This window comes from Sminthopsis crassicaudata, chromosome 1 (genome assembly GCF_048593235.1).
Source record: "Sminthopsis crassicaudata isolate SCR6 chromosome 1, ASM4859323v1, whole genome shotgun sequence".
NCBI classification, from domain to species: Eukaryota; Metazoa; Chordata; class Mammalia; order Dasyuromorphia; family Dasyuridae; genus Sminthopsis; species Sminthopsis crassicaudata.
In genome coordinates this window covers 84,723,271-84,749,075 of record NC_133617.1, presented here as the reverse complement: position 1 = coordinate 84,749,075, position 25,805 = coordinate 84,723,271, and the positions used below count along the sequence as shown (strand labels likewise).

Genomic DNA, 25,805 nt, shown 5'->3' with positions numbered 1-25,805 from the left:
TTTGCAGATGACATGATGGTATACTTAGAGAACCCCAAAGACTCTGCTAAAAAGCTATTAGAAATAATTCAGAATTTTAGCAAAGTTGCAGGATACAAAATAAATCCACATAAATCCTCATTTTATACATTACCAACACAATCCAACAGCAAGAGATACAAAGAGAAATTCCATTCAAAATACGGTCGATAGTATAAAATATTTGGGAATATATCTACCAAAGGAGAGTCAGGAATTATATGAGCAAAATTATGAAACACTTGCCACAAAAATAAAGTCAGATTTAAATAATTGGAAAGACATTCAGTGCTCTTGGATAGGCCAAGCGAATATAATTAAGATGACAATACTCCCTAAACTAATCTATTTATTTAGTGCTATATCAATCAGACGCCCAAGAAACTATTTTAATGATCTAGAAAAAAATAACAACAAAATTCATATGGAACAACAAAAGGTTGAGAATTTCAAGGGAAGTAATGAAAAAAAAAATTAAATGAATGTGGTCTAGCTGTACCTGATCTAGAACTATATTATAAAGCAACAGTCACCAAAACCATTTGGTATTGGCTAAGAAATAGACTAGTTGTTCAGTGGAATAGGTTAGGTTCACAGGGCAAGATAATGAATAAAAATAGCAATCTAGTTTTTGACAAACCCAAAGATCCCAAATTTTGGGATAAGAATTCATTATTTGACAAAAACTGCTGGGAAAACTGGAAATTAGTATGGCAAAAACTAGGCATGGACCCACATTTAATACCACATACTAAGATAAGAGCAAAATGGGTCCAAGATTTAGGCATAAAGAACGAAATCATAAATAAATTGGAGGAACATGGGATGGTTTACCTCTCAGACTTGTGGAGGAGGAAGGAGTTTGTGTCCAAGGGAGAACTAGAGACCATTATTGATCACAAAATAGAAAATTTTGATTACATCAAATTAAAAAGTTTTTGCACAAACAAAACTAATGCAAACAAGATTAGAAGGGAAGTAACAAATTGGGAAAACATTTTTACAGTTAAAGTTCTGATAAAGGTCTCATCTCCAAAATGTACAGAGAATTGACTTTAATTTATAAGAAATCAAGCCATTCTCCAAATGATAAATGGTCAAAGGATATGAACAGACAATTTTCATATGATGAAATTGAAACTATTTCCACTCATAGGAAAGAGTGTTCCAAATCACTATTGATCAGAGAAATGCAAATTAAGACTCTGAGATACCACTACACACCTGTCAGATTGGCTAAGATGACAGGAACTAATAATGATGAATGTTGGAGGGGCTGTGGGAAAACTGGGACACTAATACATTGTTGGTGGAGTTGTGAAAGAATCCAGCCATTCTGGAGAGCAATCTGGAATTATGCCCAAAAAGTTATCACAAAATGTGCATACCCTTTGACCCAGCAGTGCTCCTACTGCGCTTATATCCCAAGGAAATACTAAAGAAGGGAAAGGGACCTGTATGTGCCAAAATGTTTGTGGCAACCCTTTTTATAGTGGCTAGAAACTGGAAGATGAATGGATGTCCATCAATTGGAGAATGGCTGGATAAATTATGGTATAGGGATGTTATGGAATATTATTGCTCTGTAAGAAATGACCAACAGGAGGAATACAGAGAGGCTTGGAGACTCTTATATCAACTGATGCTGAGTGAAAATGAGCAGAACTAGCGGATCATTATACACTTCAACAACAATACTGTATGAGGATGTATTCTGATGGAAGTGGATATCGTCAACATAGAGAAGAGCTAATCCAATTCCAATTGATCAATGATGGACAGAATCAGCTACATCCAGAAAAGGAACACTGGGAAATGAGTGTAAACTGTGAGTATTTTCTTTTTGTTTTTCATCCCAGATTATTTTTACCTTCCGAATACAATTCTTCCTTTGCAACAACAACAACAACAAAATTCGGTTCTGCACATATATATTATACCTAGGATATACTATAAGATATTTACTATGTATGGGAATGCCTGCAATCTAGGGGAGGGAGTGCAGGGAAGGAGGGGAAAAACTCGGAACAGAAGGGAGTACAAAGGATAATGTTGTAAAAAAAAAATTACCTATGCATATGTACTGTCAAAAAAATGTTATAATTATAAAATTAATAAAAAATAAAGTGAGTTTCTCATCTCAAATTGCTTCTCTTTTCTATATATCCTCCATAAAGATGACAAGGTGATATTTCATAAAACAGGTCCAACTCTATCACACTCTTGTTCACTAATCCATAGAAACTGTAGCATTTATAAAATCTTCTCTCTTTGGCATTTTTAATTCTTCATAATCTAGCTCCAACCCATCTTTCCAAATTCATTTATATTTTACTCTTCTTCCCACATTCTATGGTCAAGTCAAACTGGTAAATAAAAATACTTTTGTTCTATGGAAGACACACTGGAGTAGAGAAAGATAAGAGGAAGTGTTAGATTCTTACTAAGTGCTAATGAGATAATGAGATATTAGGTTCTTACTAAGTGCTAAGTCAGAACTTAACAATTCTCTAGTTCTGGTCTTTATTAGGAGTTCAACCCCTTTGAATTCCTGGGGAGGAGCTTGCATGCTTAGGAAGAGCAAGTTCATTGGTTGAAGTAATTTTTCCCAGAAGCCCTTGCATTATCCCACGCCCATTCTCTGGGAGGATAAAAGAGGGCGGTACTGGAAAGATAGAAAGTCTTGTTTGGACCAGAGTTGAGGAGGCTCTCTGGAGGAAGAAGTCTCTCCTCTAGACCAGAGAGTGATCGGCAGTTTCTGGAGACAACAGCACGTTACAAGGAAGGGAGGCCAAGCAAGAGATTTTGGCAATAGTTAAGGCAAGAGGTAATGAGGACCTGCATCTGGCTGGCAGTTTTTTTGAGTAGAGAAAAAGGGGCATATACAAGAGATGCAATGGTAAAAATCAAAAGATTTGGAAATAAATTGGATATTCTGGGTGAGTATAAATTAGAATAGGTAGGAAGACAGTGGTCTTTGAATTATAAAATAAACTCTTTAACATTTTGATTCAAGTATGAATACTAAAATGAAAATGATGGGAGCTAATATCATCATGTGTCTTTACTTTTCTATTTTCCCTTTAACTATCCATTGCCCTTTAATTTCTGGATTAACTCAAAATATGTTCACACTTGAATATAATTTCTGACTTTTACTTTGGGAGTGAATTAGAACTTTGAAGAGTTATTAACATAACACTTTTTTTTTTTAAATTTCATACAGCAATTCTCCACGTGATCCCTTAAAAGATCATATTAAGTAAATTACATCATAGGTTATTTTGTCTTCTTAGTCCCACTAACTGCAGGATGTTGGGCAATTCACAATCCTGTTTCCTCAGTTTTCTCATCTGTAAAATGGGCTGGAGAAGGGTATGGCAAACCATTCTCCAGTATCTTTGCCAAGAAAACCCAAAAAGACATTACAAAGAGTTGGACATAAGTGAAAACCAACTGAACAACAAAACAGTTATTATGCTATTTTCTTTTTTATGACACTGATTTTTAATTTTTTTTTTTAAGACTCCAGTTGTCCACACTGAATACCTACGTCACCTGGTGGAATTCATTTAATTCCATAGAGACAAAAACCGGAATGGTAAGTAAGACCTATAAACTTACCACACATGGTTGTGATTAGGCTCATATGAGATAACAGATACATAAAGTACTCTATAATATTATTATTATACTATAAAAATTACCAAATACTTTATTTTAAATTTAGAAAAATAATTTTCTGTCCTTCCTATCTGGTGGTATTTCTTTATAATCAATACTTTTTTCCCTCCTTTAATGGATAAATTATTCTACATATTTCTATACTTTCTAATGCCTTTCCTTGTTGCTAAAAGAAAAATATATAGCAACATATTATTACTAGTAGATACCATCTGTTTAGGGGAGTTTCTTCCTCTGTCTCCTCTAGATGAATTCTATTCATAGTACACTTGGCTTTCTTTTCTCATTTCATTCCCCAAATGCATAACCTATATTTTTCTGACACTGAATTTAATTTGTCAATTATCTGCTTGTTTTCTTATCTTGGCATCACATACAGATTTGGTTGGATGTCATTCAAATCACTTCACTTTCCAAATCAGTGAAATAGGATAGGCATCTAAAGTGAGCCCTAGAGAACTATCAAATTTGTTATTCTCCTACAATAGGATTTGTTGCCATTTACTATAACTTTGCCAGCCAATTCATAATCCAGGTCACTAACCTAACATTGCTTTTTGGATTTCACACAGCAATTCCCTATGTGATCCCTTCAAAGACTAAGTAAATTATATCTATGGGTTTCTTAGCCTTACAATGTCCTTCATAATTATATCTTATTTTCTGATTTGACTACTACTGATCTCATGTTAGATAACCCATAGAATCTTTTCTCATTTTGTTTCCATCTTAATAATCAGCTGGGAATATTTGTTCTTTTTCTTTCAAAGTCTATTGTTTCAACTAAGTGTTCCAAGAGGGACAACCTTTGTTGGTTTACCTGATTCTACTTATCTAAATATTTGAAGAAGAAAAGTCTAAAAACATCTGACCTTGTTAAGATTCTGAAACTGAACTTATTACTAACTTATTATTATTATGAACTTATTATTAACTTATCAACAAACATGGGTTAATAGCCTATTTCAGATTGAACAATGAGATTATTTTCCTTACTACATTGTGGGTTACTTGACTGTAAACATTATATCTCACCTAAGCTTTTTATCTCCTCTAGAGTCTGACAGAGTGATTGGTCATTATATAATACTCATGGGGTAGGGGATTTGGAGAACAGGGGTAAGTGGAAGAGCAGGGCAGCCAAACACACAAAAAGCATTATTGTAAGAATCAAATAAAATCATCCATATGTTTTATAAACAAAGCACTTTGTAAATGTATTGTTACAGTAGAGATTACTTATTAGTATATATCAAACTACAGACAAAATGGGAAATATACAGTGACAATGAACATTGTAATAGTGGATTATGGAACCACATAAGAGTCAAAAACTTGAGTTCAAGTTCTGCTACAGAGACATATTAGTTGTGTGACCATGAATAAAACCATGTAACCTTTCAAATATTGCTAATCGGCAGTGGAGGGAACTGCCAGAAAAGAAGTACACCACACTGATAAAATCAGGAAAGCAAGAAAGAAGGATGGATTGTGGCATTTAGTTGCCAAATTTTGTCATTTTTTCTTGACAATCTCTTTCAGGCATGACTCTATGCTTGCAAAGTGACCACCCTAGTTCAGGCTTTTTTCAACTTTTCATACTATTAGAAGAATCTCCTAATTTCTATCCATTTCTTTCCTTATCCCAACCCAGACTTTACAAAGTTTCCAAAGTGATACTCTTATGTATCTTATGATACATGACCACAGAACCCACTCCTTAATAAATTACAATGTTCCTTAATAAATGTGTTTCCCTAATACCAAGTAAACTTGGCTTCTCAAACTTTTCACAAGCTGGTTCTTCTTACCCTTTTCCCTTTCATGTATCCCTCATTCCAGATAAAGCAATTTATTTTCTTTTCCTAGAATAAGACACTCCCATTTCTTTCTTCAGGATTTTGCAATGGTAGTCTATATTTGAAATATTTTTCTTCCTCAATATCTCTCAATACCCCTGACTTCCTTTATGCCTTCGATCAAAAGTCACCTTTTCTACTCAAAAGGCAACCTTTTCTGAGTTCATCTAGATGCTAGGGATCATACTCCCTACAGTTACCATTTATTTACTCTGTATAAATGTACATAATGTTTTCACTCTTTAAAAAAATAAGTTCTTTAAGGACAGGGAATTTTTTTTCTTTGTATTCTAAGAATTTAGCATAATATCTCACCCAAAATAAATGCTTAATAAATGCTTGTTGATAGATTAGCTACCAAAAAGAGGAAGTTGAATTTTGAGTTAGGCTCTACAGAATAGAAAGCAATTCAAAACAGGAGAGGGGGAGTAAACATTCCAGATACAGAGAATACCCTAAAGAAAAGTACAGAGGGAAGAAAATGCAAGAATATGATATTGAGAGGAATGAGAATAGTTCATTATGGCTGAAGAACAGAGTGCCTACAGGGAAGTATTAAGAAGATAAGGCTGAAAAGAAAGGATATACAACTTGAGGATGGATAAAGGCTTTAAAGTTCCAAGCAAAGGACTCTTAATTGTAAAAGTATAGAAGAGCACTCAAGATTTTTTTTTTTAAGCAGAGGAGTGATGTGACAAAGTCTGCATAAAAAAAGATTATTGCTAAAGCTGATAAATTGAACAGAATAGAAAGACCTAGAGAAATACAAGTTACTAAAGTATTGGTAAAATGGGAATGAAGAAAATGTTAGACAATAAATAGAAATTGATCACTGAAGCCCCATATTGAGTTAAAAATCCACAAATTAACATAGCTATTTTAAAATTTTTATATCTTAAATTTAATATTATATTTTTTACTTAAATTTTGTTAAACATTTCTCAATTATGTTTTAATCTGATTGATAACTGCTCTAGTCATAATCCAATAATAGAATCTGTTTTTCCTGAAAGTTAATGATTGTTTTTTTAGTTTGTCTTTTTTTTTTTTTTTTTTTTTTAAATAAGGGGCCAAGGTCAAATCTAGTCCTCTGCCTATTTTTGTATTGTCTCTCCTGGAGCTTTAAAAAAAAAAAAATCATTCTTAGCTTATACTGTCCTCTCTGGAGCTAAGAATGTTTTTTTCCAAAAAAATATTATTATTAATTTTTTTTTTTGGCTGGGGCAATTGGGGTTAAGTGACTTGCCCAGGGTCACACAGCCAGGAAGTGTTAAGTATCTGAGATCACATTTGAACTCAGGTCCTCCAGTTTCAGGGCTGGTGCTCTATCCACTGCACCACACCTAGCTGCTCCCCGCAAAAATATTCTTACCTCACAAGCCCACACCAAAACTAGCTGTGGGCCAAAGGCCAGTTTGCGATTCCTGCCCTGATCTTTCACATACCACCACCTGATACTGGTGCTAAATTCACTAACTTAATATACAGATCTGGCCTATTCACTTTCCTGCTCAAAGTCCTTTAAAAGGTCCCTATTACTTAGTAAATAAACAACACTATTTGTCAACTAAGGTTTTTTGCCTTCTAAGCCCAACTTACCTTTTTAGTCTTATCTTCCCTTTGTACCATATTTATACTTAAGCTAAATGAGTCTATTCACTACACCTCAGATATAGAACATATTTTTCTACTTCTATGCCTTTCCCTATGATCAAAATGTTCATTTGTTCTTCATTCCTTTAGTCATGTCTTGACTTTCTGTGACCCCATGAACCATAGCACACTAGGTCCCTCCATTATTATTAACTAACACAACCCTGACAGCTAAAATTGTATCCATTCTTCAAACATCACCTGAAAAAAGTCTCCCAAAATGAAATCTTGCCTTATCCCAGTTTTCTACATCTAAGCTGAATATAATCCACCACTCTTCTAAACTCATCTTCTCTCATGCACTTATTACATAGCCAATTTTTCATTTTAGTTATTTTTGTACATATCTTCACTTCCCCATTAAAGAGTAATCCCCCCCTTAAAGGAATGAACCAGACATCTTTTATCAGTGTATCTATTATAATGTTTAGTATGTTCCTTTGAATTCAATGAGTGATTAATAAAGATTTCTTCAATGATGCTCATTACATTTTTTTAATCAGGGAAGGGCCAGACAATACTGAAGCTCAAAACTTATAAAGATGACACAGAAGTTGTCAAGAAAATGAATTTTAATTATTAATTTAATTGACATATTATTTATATTTGGCCCAATTTCATTTGGTCCTAACCTAATTTCTTTGAGCAACTCAATTTGGAATCCTATAGTTATTTCAATATTCATAATTGATAGCATAGGAACTCAAAGCCTAAAATATTTCAGGAGCTTAAAAAACTAAGTAAAACTAAGTAACAAACCCTAAAGCATGCTCCTTCCTCATTTCAGACTCTCAACTAAAGGATATTTAATATAAATTTAAAAGAGACTTTCATTCCAACATAGTAATTATATCTATGAATTTTCCTCAAGAATTTAACAGAAAAATATTTTATCATTTTCAGAATTCATACATTTTTAGCTCATATAACCCAAATCATCACACATCACCTCAAATAAGACAAAATAGAGAAAGAACGCTACAAATCATAAAGTTCTATAAAATTAAGTTATTTTTTCCCCCTGCAAAAACACATGCTCAAAATGGTATAGTCCTTAAGCCTTTGGAGAATTAGTGTAGCAGGGTGACCTAGCTTACTGTTTCTATATAAAAGTCAAAGCTATTTAAGTACTTCAATTCTACAAAGTATTATTTACCCTTTGATTTGACTTCTAATATACTTGAAGAACTTCAGCAGTCATGTCTAACAACTGGGTGAAGTTAGCAATAATGTAGTTTTCCATAACAGCTAATATAAACAAAATTAACCTTTTAACAGAGTAAATAAATATCAATTGTCTCTTTCAATATTCACCATTATATGAATAAAATATAGAGCTTCTCTCACATCTTCTGTTAAAGTTGAATGAGACCCAATTAATTTATAATAATGGTTCAATTAGGTAAACATTAATTTGGATATTAAGAAGTTTTTTCATTCTAATATACAACAGACATATTTTGCTTTTAACTGGAAGAACATACTTATAGAAAAATTAAAATCAAATAGATAATAACCTAAGCTTGAACTGATTGTTCATAGAGTCTTAATGTATTCAAATAACAATTATATTTAAGGATGCGCCAGACTGATTCCAAAGTTCAACTATAACAAATTACAGTAAAATTCGTGAATTCTTATTTCTTCAATATATTTAAGGGCTTCCAAATATAATAAAAATTCACACTGAATTGTGATTTAAATCAAAGCAATGTTTTAATCAAAATCTATAACATGAACAAATGTCTTTCTCCCTATATTGATTTAACTTTTCTAGAAAATGAGTAGATATGAAATACTTACTCTAATACTTCATAGTTAGATTTCTTTTCCAGGGCATTGCCCCTCATTTCCCAGTATGATCTCCTAAAATCACAAAAAATAGATTTACAATGAATTGTTAGGAAACAGTCAAAATACATTATACTGAAGTATTTCTTGGATATGACTATGAATTTTGTGAGTTTTGAATAAAGCCACAAATTAATATTTTGCTTCATTATTATGCTTTTCATTATGAATAAACTTGATTCTTGAGTTTTAAGGACAATTGTGATAATTATTAAGAATTAACAAACATAATGCCAGCTTAGAGGCAAGTTTGGTTCTAATTACTTCAAAAATCCCAAAGAGTAGGTAGATAGATATGCAACAGACTGGCTGCTGCAATATTGTTGTACAGTTACTAAATCTACTTGTTATAATTAGGTTATGCAAGATGCTAAGGGCCACTGAATATTAGTACAGGCTTACTCATTTGGAAAAGGGATATGGTGTTTCTAATTAAACAGAAGGTCAATAAAGAATGACAGAGGCTCCTTTACAAAAGGGAATAAAATGCAACTTGCAAAATATTGTTCATTATTGTATTGCATCATGTCAGATTAGACAGTTACAAATTATAATCTAATTGCTCTTCTTTGAAAATTGTCCATCACAAAATACAAACTATGTATTTAAAAATTGTTGAATTTTATTCCAGGCCAACATGAAAGGTAAAATACTAGAAATAAAGGAATAGAAGGGACTTTGAATGGTATGGCAATTCATCCTCCTTTACTGTGCCAACCTGTTTTTATTTTTTACTCAAGACACAGATAGTTAAAAGAAACATCTTGAAATTTATCTTTAGAAAAAAATTTGTGGGCACATAAATTTCCCTAAACTATAGAGAGACTATGTATATGGCAGTGCTATTTAATCTGGATGATATTGGAATTTAGTCATCTAGTTAATAAGCATTTATAAGTGCTTAATATGTGCCAGGCGCTGTGCAAAACTGTATATACAAAAACAAAACCACAATATTTTCTGACCTCAATGAGCATACTCTGTAATGGAGGACACAGAATATAAACACCTCAGGATATATCAGATACTACAAAGTATACGTAAGATAATTTGAAAGTGGAAGGTATTAGCAATTGCAGGTACCCAAAACTCCTCTTGCATTATATGGGCTTTGAACTAAGCCTTCAAGAAAGCCAGGAAAAATAAAAGGTGAAGACTGGGGAAGAGGCTGCAGAGCATTTTAGGAATGGGAGAACAGCAAGTAAAGAAATGGAATCTGAAGTTTGAGGAGTCTTTGTAAAGGAATTTCAAGAAAGGGGAGGCAGGAAGGTGATAAGCATTAACAACACATGTAATGTGCCAGGTACTGGGTGCAAAGGACTTTATAATCATTATCTCATTTGAACCTCACAACAATCCTGGGAGGTAAGTGCTGTTACTATTCCCATTTTATAGTTGAGAAAATTGAGGAGAACAAAGTATAAGTAAACTGCCAAGGGTCACAGAGCTAGTAAAATGTAAAAGGCTACATCTAAACTCAGGTCTTCTGGATGCCCAGACACTCCAATGGCTGTGCTACCTGCCTTATATGTGCTTTTGGAACACCAGCACTTAACAAATGCTTGCTGCCTTTGTGTGTGCTGTTCATGCTAAGAAGGGACATGACTAACTCAGGAGAAAAGAATATGAACACATGGAAGTAGTTAAGATCATCAACCGATGTTTTACAGAGAAGAAAAAAAGAACTTAAAACAGAGGAGACATATAGTTAGTGGACATGATACAGATATAGTAGAGGAGATTGAAAGGACATTTGATCTGACAATTAAGAGAACATCACCTACTTTGGGGAAAGCAGTTTTAAGTGAATGATGACGTTAGAAATTAAATTTCAGAAGAGTTTAAAAGATAATGAAAGGAGAGAAAGTGAAAGTTCACATTACATACGGTTTTCTACAGGAGTTTAGTGACAGTGATGAGAAAGATAGAAAAAAAGTTATCAGGCAGTGGTAAATCAAGTGTTTTTAAAGGATGGGAGATCTATGTATGCACATGGACTTCACCAAAAGAGAAAATGATGGTGATTGTAAGGGCAATATGCTGGAGAAGGTGGAAGGAGAGATGAAGAATTTATGTATAGGGTTTGCTTTGGCAAGGGGAATTTATCCTTTGAAACTAGTGTGAACAAGATGACAGTGGAGAATAAGGGAGAGAGAAGAAAGGGAGAAGAGGGAGCTTTTAACTCATGCTTTCAATCAAGAATAAATATGAGGCGGAGGCCTTCATTTGATTTTTCACGAAATTAAAAATATAGTATGAAATATCCAAATAGAGATATCTGGCAGATTCAAATCAAAAGTTTCATATTAAGGTTAAAATAAAATAATGAGATGTATGAAATAAAGCAGTGAATTTACATAGACAGTAGTTCTTATGGACAAAACATAGATGCTTTTGTGACTGTGGGGTTGACAAGCATTTGAATATTGGGGGGAAAAAGTCCTTCTATGTTAAGATTTCATTAAAGAGGATTGATGGATAAGAGAGGATTTGGAATTAAAAGGTCTAACTTCACATACACTCTTAAACACTTATTAACTGTGTAACCCGGGTAAGTCATGTAAGTGTTATCTGCCTCACCTGTAAAATGGAAATAATTTGGCAAGTTTCTGATTAATGTAAAGAGTGAATCTGGTGAATTGAATTTGCACATTGGAATTCATCCTACTCAAAGTTAAACTTATAAAAAATATGATAACTGTCTCTGCTCCGTTGGAAATGTGCAATGCAAATTCAAATAACGTAATCACCTCAAAAGATTCTGGGACTTAGCTTAAAATCACCTGGCTCCTTGGGTAAAATGAGCTGTAAAAATAGAATGAGATAATATTTATAAAGTGCTTTGCAAACCTTAAAGCATTATATAAATGATACTATTATTGCTGCTACTTCTATTATTGCCACTATCACAACACAAAAGGTGACAGTCCCAATGAACTATGTGAGTCAAACCATACCTGGAGTACTGTGTGCAATTTTCAACATATTTTATTATGACAAAAGAGTGTTTGGGGCACTGAATGGAAATGAAAACATATGGAAAATGGGCATTGGAAATGAAGATAATGGCCAGAAGAGAAACAGGGAAAAAGGAAAAGTGACAATTATCTTCAAGTGGATTCCTGCCATGTTGAAGAGGAGGTAGTAAACTTATTCTGTATAGATCCAGAAGGCACAATTCAAAGAACTAATTTGAATCAAAGTACTTCAGCCTTGGAAATTGGTCACCACCTAATCCAATCCAATACCTAGGAAAAAAAATCACCCTCAACAAAAAACTGACAAGTATTTGTTCCAACTTTATGCCTGTCCAATCAACCCTTTCCATTTTTGGAAAGTTCTAATAGTCGGTGTAGGGTTTTTTTTTTGTTTGTTTTGTTTTTTTATTAAAAACATCAATCAAAATCTATCTATTGGCAATTCTCCCCATCAATCCAAGTTCTGCTCTCTGGAGTCAAATAAAAACTGTCTAGTCGCTCTTTTGTATAAAAATCTTAGAAATACAGGACAGCTAAGTAGTCTATTTTTTAGGTTAATAATTTTCCTTTAATTGACCTCCAAATAGCACTACAGAATAAAACTCTATAGGGCTGGGAGAAACCTCAGAGTCCATCAAACCCAATACTCTCATCATATAGTTGAAGAAATTGTGGTCTGGAGAGGCTTAGTGATTTGTTTAAGGGTATGTATATGTGTGTGTGGGGGGAGGCATTTGACTCCAGTGTCCTTTCCATTGTACATCGTTTCCTTCAAATGATATGTTTTCTATTCCTGCTGTCCTTTTAATAACTCTCTACAATATATTAGTAACCTTCTTATAATGTGACCTCTAAGGATAGAAGGGAGCAGCTAGGTGGCCTAGTGGATAAAGTTCTGGTCTTGGAGTGAAGACAACTCTGAGTTTAAATCTGGCCTGAGATACTTCCTACTAATGTGACCCTGGACAAGTCACTTAACCTTGTTTACCTCGGTTTCTTCATCTGTAAAATGAGCTGGGAAAGGAAATGGCAAATCACTTCAGTATCTCTGCCAAGAAAACCCCAAATGGTGTCACAAAGAGTTGGGGACAAGTTATAAAACAATTGATCAGAGAACAAAAATTAAAAAAAAAAAAAAAAAAAAAAACTTTGCCCTCAAGCAAATTACACACTTTTAAAGGAAAACAATATGCATGCACTTGAAGATAAAATATGTGAAAATGTAAAATAAAATAAATTGAAGTAGGTGTGAAAAGCACTAATAATTCAATGGACCAGGAAAGGCTTCTTAGGTTGGCACATGTTAACATCAAGTAATGACTACAATAAATAGAGGTGAAGAGGGAAAACAGGTAGGACCATAAAAAAATGAAATGTGTATAAAGAGGCTAGCTAGCAGGCTAGAAGGGATAGAATGCAGTATACCTTTATGCATGGAAGGTTAACCTAGAACAGTTGGAACTGGATAGATTACAATGGGCTTGAAATGCAAAATAAAAGAATCTGCATTTTATTTAGATTTGCATTCATAAGGAGAGAGATGTCCCCTTCCAAAATAGGGGGAATACTTTTGGAAGTAGTATGTTTGGTGGAGAAGATGAATTCCATTTTGCATAGAATGAGTTTCAGAAGACTCTAAAGAACAAATAGGTGAGCATTTCCAGTAGGCAGTAGACTGGCAAAATGAGAATAGAGTTCTAGAGAGGAGTGAGGGCTAGATTTCAAATGAACTTTCTTAGAGAAAAGAATAAAATACAAGATACAGTCTGAGCAGAAGAAAGATGCATGGGAGTATAACTATCTTTATGTTTCCATGTCTCCATGAAACACAAGGCTACCTTAGAGTTCTTGATTGCTATTACACACTATTAACTGATGCTGAATTTGTATTAAGCAAACTCTAATTTTTTCCCAGCAAACTGGATTAATTTTGCAATTATAAAGTTTATTTTTCAACTCAAATATAAGGCTTTACATTTATGTACTGTTCATTTTTGTATTAATTTAATCTGGTCTAGTATTCTCGCAAATCATATTTTTAAAATCCTTCCCTGATAGGTACCAAAACTTTATAAAGATGATACTTAGGTATTTATCAAAGTCTTTGACAAATATATTGGTCAGTACAGATTCCTGAGAAATTCCAATGGAAAACTTTTTTCAAGCTAATTCGGAATGATCAGCAAGTACTATTTTAGTCTGACCATTCCAACAATCAGTCAATAAATAAACATTTATTAAGCACATAAGTGCCAAGAAGTGTGTTGAGCATTATGGATACAAAAAGAGGCAAAAGACAGTCCAATTTCAAATCCACCTAACTGGACAATTGTCAAGTCTATGTATCTTAAAAAAAGAAGATTTGTCAACTATTCCTAAAAGTGAACTGCAACTAAGTAGTTCAAAAGCACTGTTAAAAATGAAAGTAAAGCTAATCTAGTATGACCTTGAAATGAAGTCATTCTAATCATAACCATGCTTTCTTTTGTTTAATGTTCTAGCATTTTCCCAGAAATCAAGGTCAAACTTACTGGCTTCTACTTTCCATATGCCATTCTTCTTTTATTTTTAAATTTGGACATGATTTCCTTACTTTTAATTCAGTAGCACTTTTCTACTCCATAATCTTTCAAATAATGATAACAAAGACTAATCATTATAGATTGTTTACCTGTGTCACATGACTTTATCAAGGACAATTCTAGAGCTCTCATATTATCTCCTTCTTTACCATGGATATCAGTGTCCTATTTACTGGCAATATGTTCTGTACTTTCCATTTCAAACATCATTCCCCTTAGCAGAGAAAATGAGCAGAAGAAACAAGGTATCTTTGCCTTTTCTTTGTTATCAGTTATTACCTTATTTATCCCAAGGAGTAATCTTTTCCTGTCTCTGAACTTCCTTTCTACAAATATAAGTCAAACAGCTAAACATTTGCAGTTTCAACTATTTTTGTCACCCTCACAGAACAACACAATAGTTTTCATATTGGTCTCACAGAATAAAAGAATAAATCATCTACCTTTAGAGCGTCAACATTCCTATCACTTTCTTTAGGAGACTGTTCCATGCTCTTGAATTTGAATTTGTTCTGAGACTTGCACTTGTAACATGTCACTTAATCTCATATAACAAGTTTCCTATTCTTTCTCTCCTTTTCTTTTTTCTTTAATCACCTTTATCACAAACTCCAAGATGGAGTTGTCATTTACTTACAAAGTTCTCATCATTTGAACTAAACCAGTTTGTCCTACTTAATGAAAATCAGACCCAGAAAATAGTTTCCTTGGTCAGTTCTCCCACTGTTAAAAGAATAAAATCACGATAAAACCACCTCAAGATGTGATTAGTTGCTCTGATTTTGGCAAAGAAAGCTAAGCAGTTGGCCCCCTCATTACTATATCAAGTTATATGTTAGATTGGTGATGTTTCAAAAATTCAACTATGTAATCTTTCTATGCAGGTGGCCTTTTGTATTCCCCAATGACAATATCATCTGTTGGACACTCCACTGACCCTCACCAAAAAATCTCCAACAGAACAGAAGCTGTCTCCATTTCATTTAGCACAACCATCATTGGGGGAGAATTCATTTGGAGAAGAGTACTTAGTACTACCACCTCCATCTACTAATATCAACAAGTAGGTAAGCCCAGAGAAGAACAGGGTCATCCCAGACCACTTGATCTGCTTCTATTCTACTGATGAAGTCATCATCCAGGGAATTAACCTTTGTTGATATGTGATCTGGTAACTCAATAACCACATCTAGGGAAGATCCAGGATTAATTAATTAATTAGCTTTGTGATTCTGAGTAAGTCACTTAAATTCTATTTGTTTCCCCATGGAGGTTATAACTTCAAAGACTGCTACCATGATGAAATGAGATGATATCGGTAAAACACTTTGCAAACCTTAAGGGATTTCTATAAATGTTAGCTATTAGTTGAAACTTAATATACTGTCTAGTACATAGTAAGAGCTAAGTAAATACTTGTTGACTTAAATTGTTTTAAAGTTAAAATAATGTCTTCAAAAACATTTTATACTTTAGTACATGTGAGATATCAGTGAAATTATTAAAAACAGATAATTTTTAAGAATGTTTTTTTTAAAAAATCATTATAGTTTCCCCTAGTATTTCTTTCCATATTATCTCAAATGAGCTATTCCATGTAATTTTTTTTTTTTAAAGAAAAAAAGTATAATTGGACATAAAAATGTCCAAAGATATGTGCAGAATGTATGGGCCAACCATCAACTCAGGGCAGTGGATTTGAAGTGTCATCTCATATCTCTTTCAAGCCATGTTTGTTCTTTATAATTTTGCAACACTAACTTTTGTTTTCTGTAGTTGTTTTATATTGTTGTAGTCATTACATAGTTCATTTTTTGGGCTCTGCTTATTTCACTCTGCCTTAGTTCATGTAAATCGTCCCAGATTTCTCCATATTCATAATTTCTTACAGCACAGGAATATTACAATTTATTTAACCAATCCTTTCTTTTGTGTTCTCAGTCTTGTAAGCATATAATTGTGTAAGTTCTGATTATTCTTTTTATTTATTCTTTTGGGTTTTGATTTCACTTTGCTTATTTATAATTTTTTAAATTTTATTTTCTGATCCCTTCTTTTTAATCAGTCTTTCCCAAGAGTCAGCTTTTGGTTTTATTTTTCATTTGTGTAATTTTCTTTTTCTTTTTTTTTTTTTTTGGGGGGGGGGGAGTCTGTTTATCTATTTGTCCTATAATTCTTTATATCTCCTCTTTAATACTTATTTTAGAATTGGTTATTTGTTAGATTTCTAATTTTCAAAAGTACATAGTTAATGTATCTTTATAAAGATAAGATTTCCCCCCTAAATTTAATCACTGTATCAGTAGTTCTCATATAGTGGTCCATAAATGTCCTGTAAGGTAAGGCCATAAGCCAGAGTTCACATAAAAAATTCTTTATCAATACTTGAAGTATTAAATAACTGGCCAATTATATTACTTGTCCTCTGTAACAATAAGTATATGTATTTTTGAACATTTTATATTATATAAATGTAAAGTTGTATTTTGAACAAAAAATTTAAAGCAAATATATCTAGGGGACATAACTGTAGCTCTTGGAACCACTTTTACAAAAAGCAGAGAATTTTTTAAAATATTGAAAACTCTGACGACTTTTCCTTTTTAATATTTCACAAAACTGAATTGTTTAACTTTACAAACTATCTTTAAAATACATTAAAAGACAACTAATTGTTTTTTCTAAACTTAGCAATTTCACCATCATAGGAATTACTAGCTACATTTAATAATACAAGCTTTATATGACTTTTCTTTCTTAATTTCACTTGCAGCATCTTTATCACAATCATGCCCACTAATCATGAATGTCCCTTCTTCTGTTCTCTATTTATACTGTTATTGCTTAGTGATCTAATCAGCTCACATGGATCCAAACTACTTCGAACTTCTCACTGAACTCTAGTATTCCATCATTTAACTTCTTCAACTCTAGTTTTTCATCACTAAGTTCCTTTGGATATCTCAAACTGGATGCCCACAGGGATCTCAAACTCAACATATACAAATAGAATTCATCAGCTTAGCTCCATAGTTATCCTGAGCTATGGATTGCTCAGTCTTAGTTAAAATAAACAAGTCCCAAATCGTATTTTAATATTTCCTCATAGAAGTAGCCAAGCCAATTTACAATCAGTTTGGAAAGATAAAAACAAATAAAAACTGGTAGCAAGAAGATTAAAAAGAGCCATCAAAAGTGATTGTTGGAGTCTCATGAGCTCTTTACTGGTCCTAAACATTGTTTTAATAATATTCTGCAACAAATTAAATCACCTGTAAACAAAGTTAGCCTACACTGTCCCATGTCTGCACCTCAACTTTATAGGGTGTTGTATAAATGTGAGTGTTAATGCATGCCTTCTCAATTCCAAGTCTCCTAAGCACATATTTCTTATACCTTCCCTCTTAGTATGTATGGTATCCCTCTTCCTCTTACTCATCCAAACTGAGGCAAAAAAAGTTAAATTTTACACAAAGAAGGGAGATGAAAATAGGGTGAAGAAGTCAATCTATGTCACCTGCAATTCCTCATTCACACTGACCCTATATATCTAATCTACTGTCTCAAAGTCTTTTGAATTCATCTGCTTCTCTACTCTTAGTCACTTTACCATCTTGAAACATGGGAGTTAGCACCTATCCCCTGTCAAGAATGCCACCATCCTTCCTGTCACCCAAGATTGGAAACTAGGTGTCCCCTTCCACTCCTCTCTCCTTTCTTACTCCATATATCCAACTCTCCTGCTTAAGGCCTGTGAGATCTGCCGTTATAACATTTTTCACATATGTGCCTGTTTCTCCTCTCCTGCACCAACTTGCTGCAGGCCCTCTTCACCTTGTGGCTAGATTACTGCAATTAACCATTTACTGGTTGGTATTACTGCCACAAGTCTCTCTCCCAACTCTCAATCATCTTCCACTCAACTTTCAAAATGATCTTTCTAAAGCACAGGCCTGGCCATGTCACTCCTCCACTCTATCATCTACTCAATAAATAAACTGGCTGCTCTTCCTGTCAAGTATTGTCTAATTCCAATTCCTCATATGTTCAAGCTATCAGTGTAATTTTACTAAAGTGTAGGTCTGATCATGTCACACAAATATCCCCAATTTCCACTCAATAAATTTCACTATTCCCTAGTCTGATTATAAAATCCTTTACTTGGCACTTGAATCTCTTCACATGCTGACCCCTTTTTTACCCTTTACTCTCCACTATATATTCCATGATCCAGCAGAACTGGCCTTCTGCTATCCTCAAACATGACACTTCATCTTTAAATTTTGTACCTTTTCACTAGTTATGTCCCATGCTTGGAATAATCTCCCTCCTCATCTGTTTCTTTCTAACGTTAAGATTTCTAAATTTTTCTTTCTGCAAGAGGCTTTCCCTAATTTTCTTCCTCACCTTTACTACTCACTACCCTATACAGTGTATACAATTATGTTTGGCTCATTATTTTCCCATTAGAATGTGAGCTTCCTAATGGCAGGAATTGAGTTTTTATAGCTCTTTGTATCTCCTGGATGTAACAAAATATCCAATATGTAGTAAGTGCTTGTTGGCTGACGTTTGGTGAATCTGTTCATTCCATTTCTTCTATTTCAAATGAGTATTTTGTGGACATATTTTAAATGCACAGTACATAAAAGAGCACAGAAAAATGGCCAAGGAATCAAGAAAAGCTGGGTTCAAGGCATATCTGTAACATAAGATGACTGCATGACCCTGGATAAGTAACTTAATCACTCTCTACCCCAGGCAACTTCCCAAGATTATATAGCTTATAACAATTGATGAACTACAATGGTAAAAGGAATTTCTAGCCAGAAGTTTCCTACATCAAATAAATTACAGGTCTAGAATCCTTCCCCCTCCAAAAACAAAAACCAAAAAAACCCCCACAAGAACAAAACAAAAAACAAACAAACAAAAAAAAAAAAACCAAATCCTTGATAAATAAATAGTACAGCAGAGAGGAATAACTTTCAAAATTAATAAAAACACGTTTGAAAGAATTAATCTTCCTTCAAAAGATAAATATCCATACAAGTAAGTACAGTTTATTAAGCTCACCGTATTTCAAGGCAACCCAACTTCAAAGCAATTTCCTGGTCCACTTGATCAGCTATTTCTAACATATAGTCGTTTTTCACCTAGAACATATGAAGCAAGCATGTGTCATATAAAGAAATAATTATTTTTAAGACAAAAAGGTTGTTATGTGATATGACAGTAGATAGCTAACTGTAACCACAGGAAAAAAAGGATCAATTCAGAAATTATTTGAAAAAGATATATTTGTTTTACAAAAATTATTCTAATTTATATCAAACCTCTAAATTTAATGTTCACTTATGTTGGAAAAGTGAAGAAAATCACAGAACTGTTCTGAGTCCACTACAAATTTATATTCATAATTTCAAATGGGTCCTCACTGTTTCTAGGCAATTCTCCTAATATCTTTTCAGCTATCTCCCTCTCCACAGCAGCTCTTACACACCTTTTCATCCTTCCTCAAAAATCCCATTGTTCCCCCATCCCCAGTTCTCTCACTTGAGAATCTTACCTCATATTTCAAAGAAAAAAAATTGAGACTGTTCACTGTGAACTCCTTCTTACCCCTTTGAAGCTAAATTCCTCAAAACAGCTGGCTACAACAGGTGTCTTTACTTTCTCTCTGCTCTCATTCTCTTAATTCATTACAATCCAGCTTCTAAATCTTATTCTTCCACTGAAATCTCTCTCCCCAACATTACTAATGATCTCTTAGTTGACAAATCAAGAGATCTTGAGTCATGATCATTCTCCTTGGCCTCTTTGCAGCTTCTGACGATGCTGATCACTCTTTCCTCTTGGCTACTCTCTTCTAGGTTTTAGGGACACCATTCTCTCCTGGTTTTTCTCCTTCCAATATGAACATTCCTACTCTGTCTCTCCTGCTGAATCCTCTTCTAGAACATGTCCTCTGACAATGGGTGTCCCAGTGTTTTGTCCTATAACTAGTACCTCATCAGTTCCTATGGATTTACTTACCCTCTCGATATTACTTATTCTCAAATTTACCCATTCTACTCCAAACACTCCACTGACTTCCAATCTTTTAATTCTGCCTTTCAGATGCCGCAAACTAGACATTTAGTAGACATCTTAAATACAATATACCCTTAACAGAACTCCTTTCCCATAAAATGTCCTCATAGCCTTTCTATTACTGTCAAAGGCAACACCACCTTCCCAGTCCCTCAGTCTGGAAACCACACTGTCTTTCATCCTTGTACCCAAGCTGTGGCTAAGGCCAGTCAATTTCCCTTCTGCAACTTATCTTGAACATTTCTCTGCCTTTCTGATACTGCTACTTCTCTGCTGAAGGTCCTCATTACACCCCACCTGGCCCCCCACCAATAACCTGCTAGTGGGGCTTCAAGTCTCATTCCCTTCCACTCCATCTTCCATTTGCTACCAAAGAGATTTGAAAACAAAACACCCCCCCCCCAGTCCAAACACATTATTTCCCTATCTAATAACTTCCAGTGGCTCCCTATCATCTCCAGTATCATATACCAAATGCTCTGTTTAGTATTCAAAACCCTCTATAATCCAGTCCCTTCTACCTTTCCCATCTTCATTTCCTATTCTGCATTTTTCAACCCAGTGACAGTCACTTCCTGATTGTTTGCTGACACTCAGATCTGGGCAATTTTCTGGGCAATTTTCTTTAAGTTCCAACTAAAACTCCACCAACTTCCCCAACACTTCTTAAGTGTACTTGCCTTCCATCTCTTGATTATTTCCTAATTATCCAATATACAATACCAAGCCATTATATTTGTTTGCATGTATAAGAAGGCTCTTGGGGGCAGGGACTATCTTTTTCTATCCTCAACAAGTAGCACAGTACTTGACACATAGTTGGCCTTTACTGTACTGATTAACTTCTTATGCAGTTTCACTTAACTGATTTCCATGCACCATGCCTTAAAAGCCACAAACACAAAATGTTAATTATATGAACCCTCAGAAAACATCTACTCTGGGCCCTTTATGATACAGATTAGGAAACTGAGGTTTAGAAAGGGTGAGTGATTTGCCTAAAGTCACACAATTATTGAAAGACAATGTCTGAATTATACTTGGGCATTATGACTCAGTTTTTGTTCCTTCTACCATACCATGCTCTTCTTCTGTCAAGAAGGAATGGTATTCATTTGTCTCACACTGCTAAAGTCTATGACAAAGGACCTATTACAGTTCCAAAGTTTGTTTCCTTATTCTTTTCAATTCATCTCCAAAATAACTCTGTTCAGCATAGAAATAACTTATCCCCATGAAAGTGGTAAGGAAACTGAAAGTCAAGAAATATTGCCTAAGAGTAGATAGCTATTAAGAGGCAAAGCTAGGCCTCAAACTTTTGACACTAGGTTCTTTCCTGAAAGAGAACTAGTTAAGATGACTTTGATGATGTTATGCTAAAAAAAATTTCAGCGAGTCAATTTAAAACATAAAACATTAATACAACTCAAGAAATTATTTTGTGATTTTCCCCCCATTGTTGTATGTAACTTCAAATAGGTCCACTCTAACTTCAACATGAATTCTGTTTATTTTGAGATGGCAGTTTGTCATCCAAGACTCTTGCTTCCCTTTCCCTTAATACCAGTCTGTTATCCTTTTGCTCTTCTAATGTTTATTACCTAGTCAGTTTTCTAGCCTTACTGATTCAATAGCCAGATTATAAAAACCTTTCAATCCATTCCTATAGTTCAGGCCTTCATCACCATCTACTGTAAAACCCTCTGAACTCTGCCTCCTTTTAATATCTACTCTCTCCCATATTTATTACGAGACTCTATTACAGAGAATAAGGGAGAAAAATAATGTCCAATGAGGTGCTGACCATCATGAATGGCGGAATTTTACTCTCCTAGAGTTCTCTATAATCAAAGGAATGATCCATAGTCCCAATCTCTATACATATCTTTTAACTCTAAATTTAGTTCTCTTTCTACTATATCACCCTAATTCTATGAATCTTAGTATCTCTGTCCATCAAATAAAGATGGACAAAGTATTACAGTATCACAGACTTATACTTTGAAAAACCCTTAGAGACAATCTAGCCTAAACCCCCAGGAGTATGAGATAGGATATGAACCCAAGTCCTTCAACTAACAGTGAAATAGTCCAAATGATTCAATGGAAAATTCACTGGACCTGGAATTCAGAAGACATAGACATATCCAGTCTGTCAACCTGGGCAAATCATTTAACCTCCTTCAACTTTAGTTTCCTTATCTATAAAGTAAGAATAATAAAAGTACCCACCTCCCAGGTTGTTGTGAAGATCAAATGAAATATTATTTGTTAAGCATTTTATAAATCTTGAAGTGCTATGTAAATGCTATTATTATTTTTTCCATTATCTCTATTTTATAAGCAAAGAAACAAACTGAAAAAGGTAACCTGATTTGCTCCAGATCTCCTGGCCAAAAAGTAAAAAAAAAACCAGAACCTTATGGCTGGTCCTGCAACTCCAAATCCTGTGATCTTTCCATTATTCTATTTTGCTGATAGTCTTTCATCTTCATAAGCTCATCATTTGGGACTAAGTCCAGGTGAAGAAGATAAAATCCCTGTTAAAAATCAATCTATTTTTAAGAAATCTATAATCATTATCGATAAAAAATATGCATACCTTTTGAATACTAGAGTGTTAGATGCCCAACGAACACACATACAAACACACAAATATTTATGCTAGTGTGATAAATGATATTATTTATACCAGTGATATCAAATTGAAATCCCTGTGGGCCACACATTGCCTTAGAAAGTCACAAATTAACATTGTACTCTATTTTAATGTAACATCTATTTTGTTAACCATTTCTCAATTACATTTGGTAATATGGTCTGCTCAGACTTTTACAAGGTTTTTTACACTTCTGTTTTATACCAACTAACATTCTAAAAAAATGTATGTGCCTTTTTAATCTCTTCCTTTACTGCCTATTTTGTAATTAAAACATTATTACTGTATTAAAGAGAATCAGACAATCACTTAAAGGGAAGAGAATTTTCAAGAGTCAATAGAAAATGTTGTCCTATCTGTCTCCATTTGTTGCAGTTGGTATTTGACCTCTAATAGCAATTTTTAAAAAAATCTATATTAATTATCAAGACTTTAAAGTTGATAAGTCTGCTCTCTGTAAAGAATTAAATAGCAAAACAGATAAAGATTACCCTTTCTGTCAAGATGTTTGAATCTCCAGATGTCTCTGTTATAGATGCTTCTTCCTAAGTTTTTGATTAAGTCAACTCAACCCACTTGGGATATATCTGGTATTGAATCAGCTGGGCATGCCCTGCCAAATGTTAATTGTGCAATTAGCATCGCCCCATTTTTCTCTCTATACAGCCATATGGAAGATCCTTTTACAGTTCAATCATGCATTAATTTGACTGCCATTGTTCTTTTTTTTTTCCCCCCTAATTATTATTAAATTATTTTTGGTATTCCTGCAATTAAATGACTAATGCTCACAATTCTGATATCTGGATTATTTTGGAGGAATCAGAGCAGGGACCAGCAGCACACTGGCTGTAAGCCACAGATCAAATTGTATATGCCTAACCAAAGATTAAGTAGAGTCAGTGCTTAGATTATTATTATTATTTTTTTTTGCTACCAGTTTATTATATAATTTGAGAATTGGCAGAGAAATTCCCCCTCTCCATTTTTTTTCTCCCATCATGTCCATTTTGTTCTTGCCTGGGAACTGTATTATTTTATACAATTCAATGAAGAAGCCTAATGGTATTCTGAATTGTGTTGTAATAAACATATATTCATCTGAGGAATATAATCATTTTTACTATAAATGTTTGGTTTAACTCTCCAATAATTTAATTCTTACTTCATTCTTATAAAAATTATTTGATAGTTGTCTTTTCTTTTAATCTATAAACTTTCTATAGAAATATGGATGGTTTTATAGTTTTATTTACAAAATCTTTTCCTGCTACATTGAAGCTAATTATGATTTCGAATGAAATTTTAAAAAATTATCTGAAAAATTCAGAACACTATAGGAAGACTTATAAGAACTGATGAAAAGTGAGGCAAAAATAGCGAGGAAAACAATATACGACGACATCATGAACCGAAAAAACCACCACCAAACTCCCTCCAGAATTCTGTATAATTATATTCACTGTGTATATTATATACAATTCTGTATAATTAGATCAAATAGAGTTGAGAAAGTAGATTGTCCTTTCCTTTTCAATGGGAGAGAATAAGGAGGGTGAGAAATGGACTCTGGTGTGAACCTTATATATTGATTATAGATTTTAGATGTAAGGAGTTTATGTAAAACTAAAGAGCTATAGAATATCATTGATGTTTATTCAACAGGGAAGTGACATAGTCATACCTGTTCTTTAGAAGAGTAATTTGACAGATAGGTTGGAAAGGGAAAGATATAAGGTAAGCAAGTTTACAAGAAAGCTGCTCCAAAATTCTCAGCAAGGCATGATAAAAGCCTGAAAGTAAGTAATTCCTAGAATGGTTTAAGACCATTCTTTCTTGTAATTTTAATGCTGATAAAGATTTCTTCTCTGAGGATAGATCATTCAGAAATAAGGTAAATATAACAAACAAACTGAATCCTCTTGCTAATATCTCTGTGATTAAAGCCTGTAAAGCAGGTTCAGAAAGAAATATTGCTTCTTCCCCACTTAAATCTTGGAGCAATAATCAAATTAGCTGTCATTTCTTTTGGAATAGGCTTCTTAAAGTACTCCTGTGTAGCTCTACTCACTTTAACTCTAACCTTCCAATGTAAAATATAATTTCCTAGTTACCTCTCCACCCTTACTAGAATGCAAACTTGTTGAGGGAAGGGGCAATTTCATTAAAAAAAACAAAACAAAAAAAAAAAAACCACAAACAAACAACAGTATCCTCATTTGTTAGCACAGTATTTGGCAAAGAGATAAAGGCTTAATAAATGATTTTCCAATTATCCATCTGTGGTGAAAATAATTTGTTTTTATGATATAAACTAATACTTCTGATTTTAAAAAGTTATAAAATAATTTTCATTGCTTTATAGCCACATATCACATTATTCTGTAACATAAACAACAGTTCATATGTATACAGCATACTAACTTAC

The 25,805-nt window shown here is 33.6% G+C and overlaps 1 protein-coding gene across 12 annotated transcripts in view; it reads right to left on the bottom strand.

Annotated features, from left to right (window-relative positions):
* Window positions 1-25,805, bottom strand: part of PTK2 (protein tyrosine kinase 2) — a 380,904-nt gene that overhangs the window by 193,346 nt on the left and 161,753 nt on the right. For 11 of the 12 annotated variants that reach the window (XM_074264715.1, XM_074264671.1, XM_074264680.1 and 8 more), the window contains 2 exons: window positions 19,702-19,781; window positions 9,018-9,080 (listed from right to left, as the gene is read on the bottom strand). In XM_074264715.1, the coding sequence (XP_074120816.1) occupies window positions 9,018-9,080; window positions 19,702-19,781 (143 nt within the window). The remainder of the gene's footprint in view (window positions 1-9,017; window positions 9,081-19,701; window positions 19,782-25,805) is intronic. The other variant, XM_074264705.1, reaches the window with a different exon arrangement.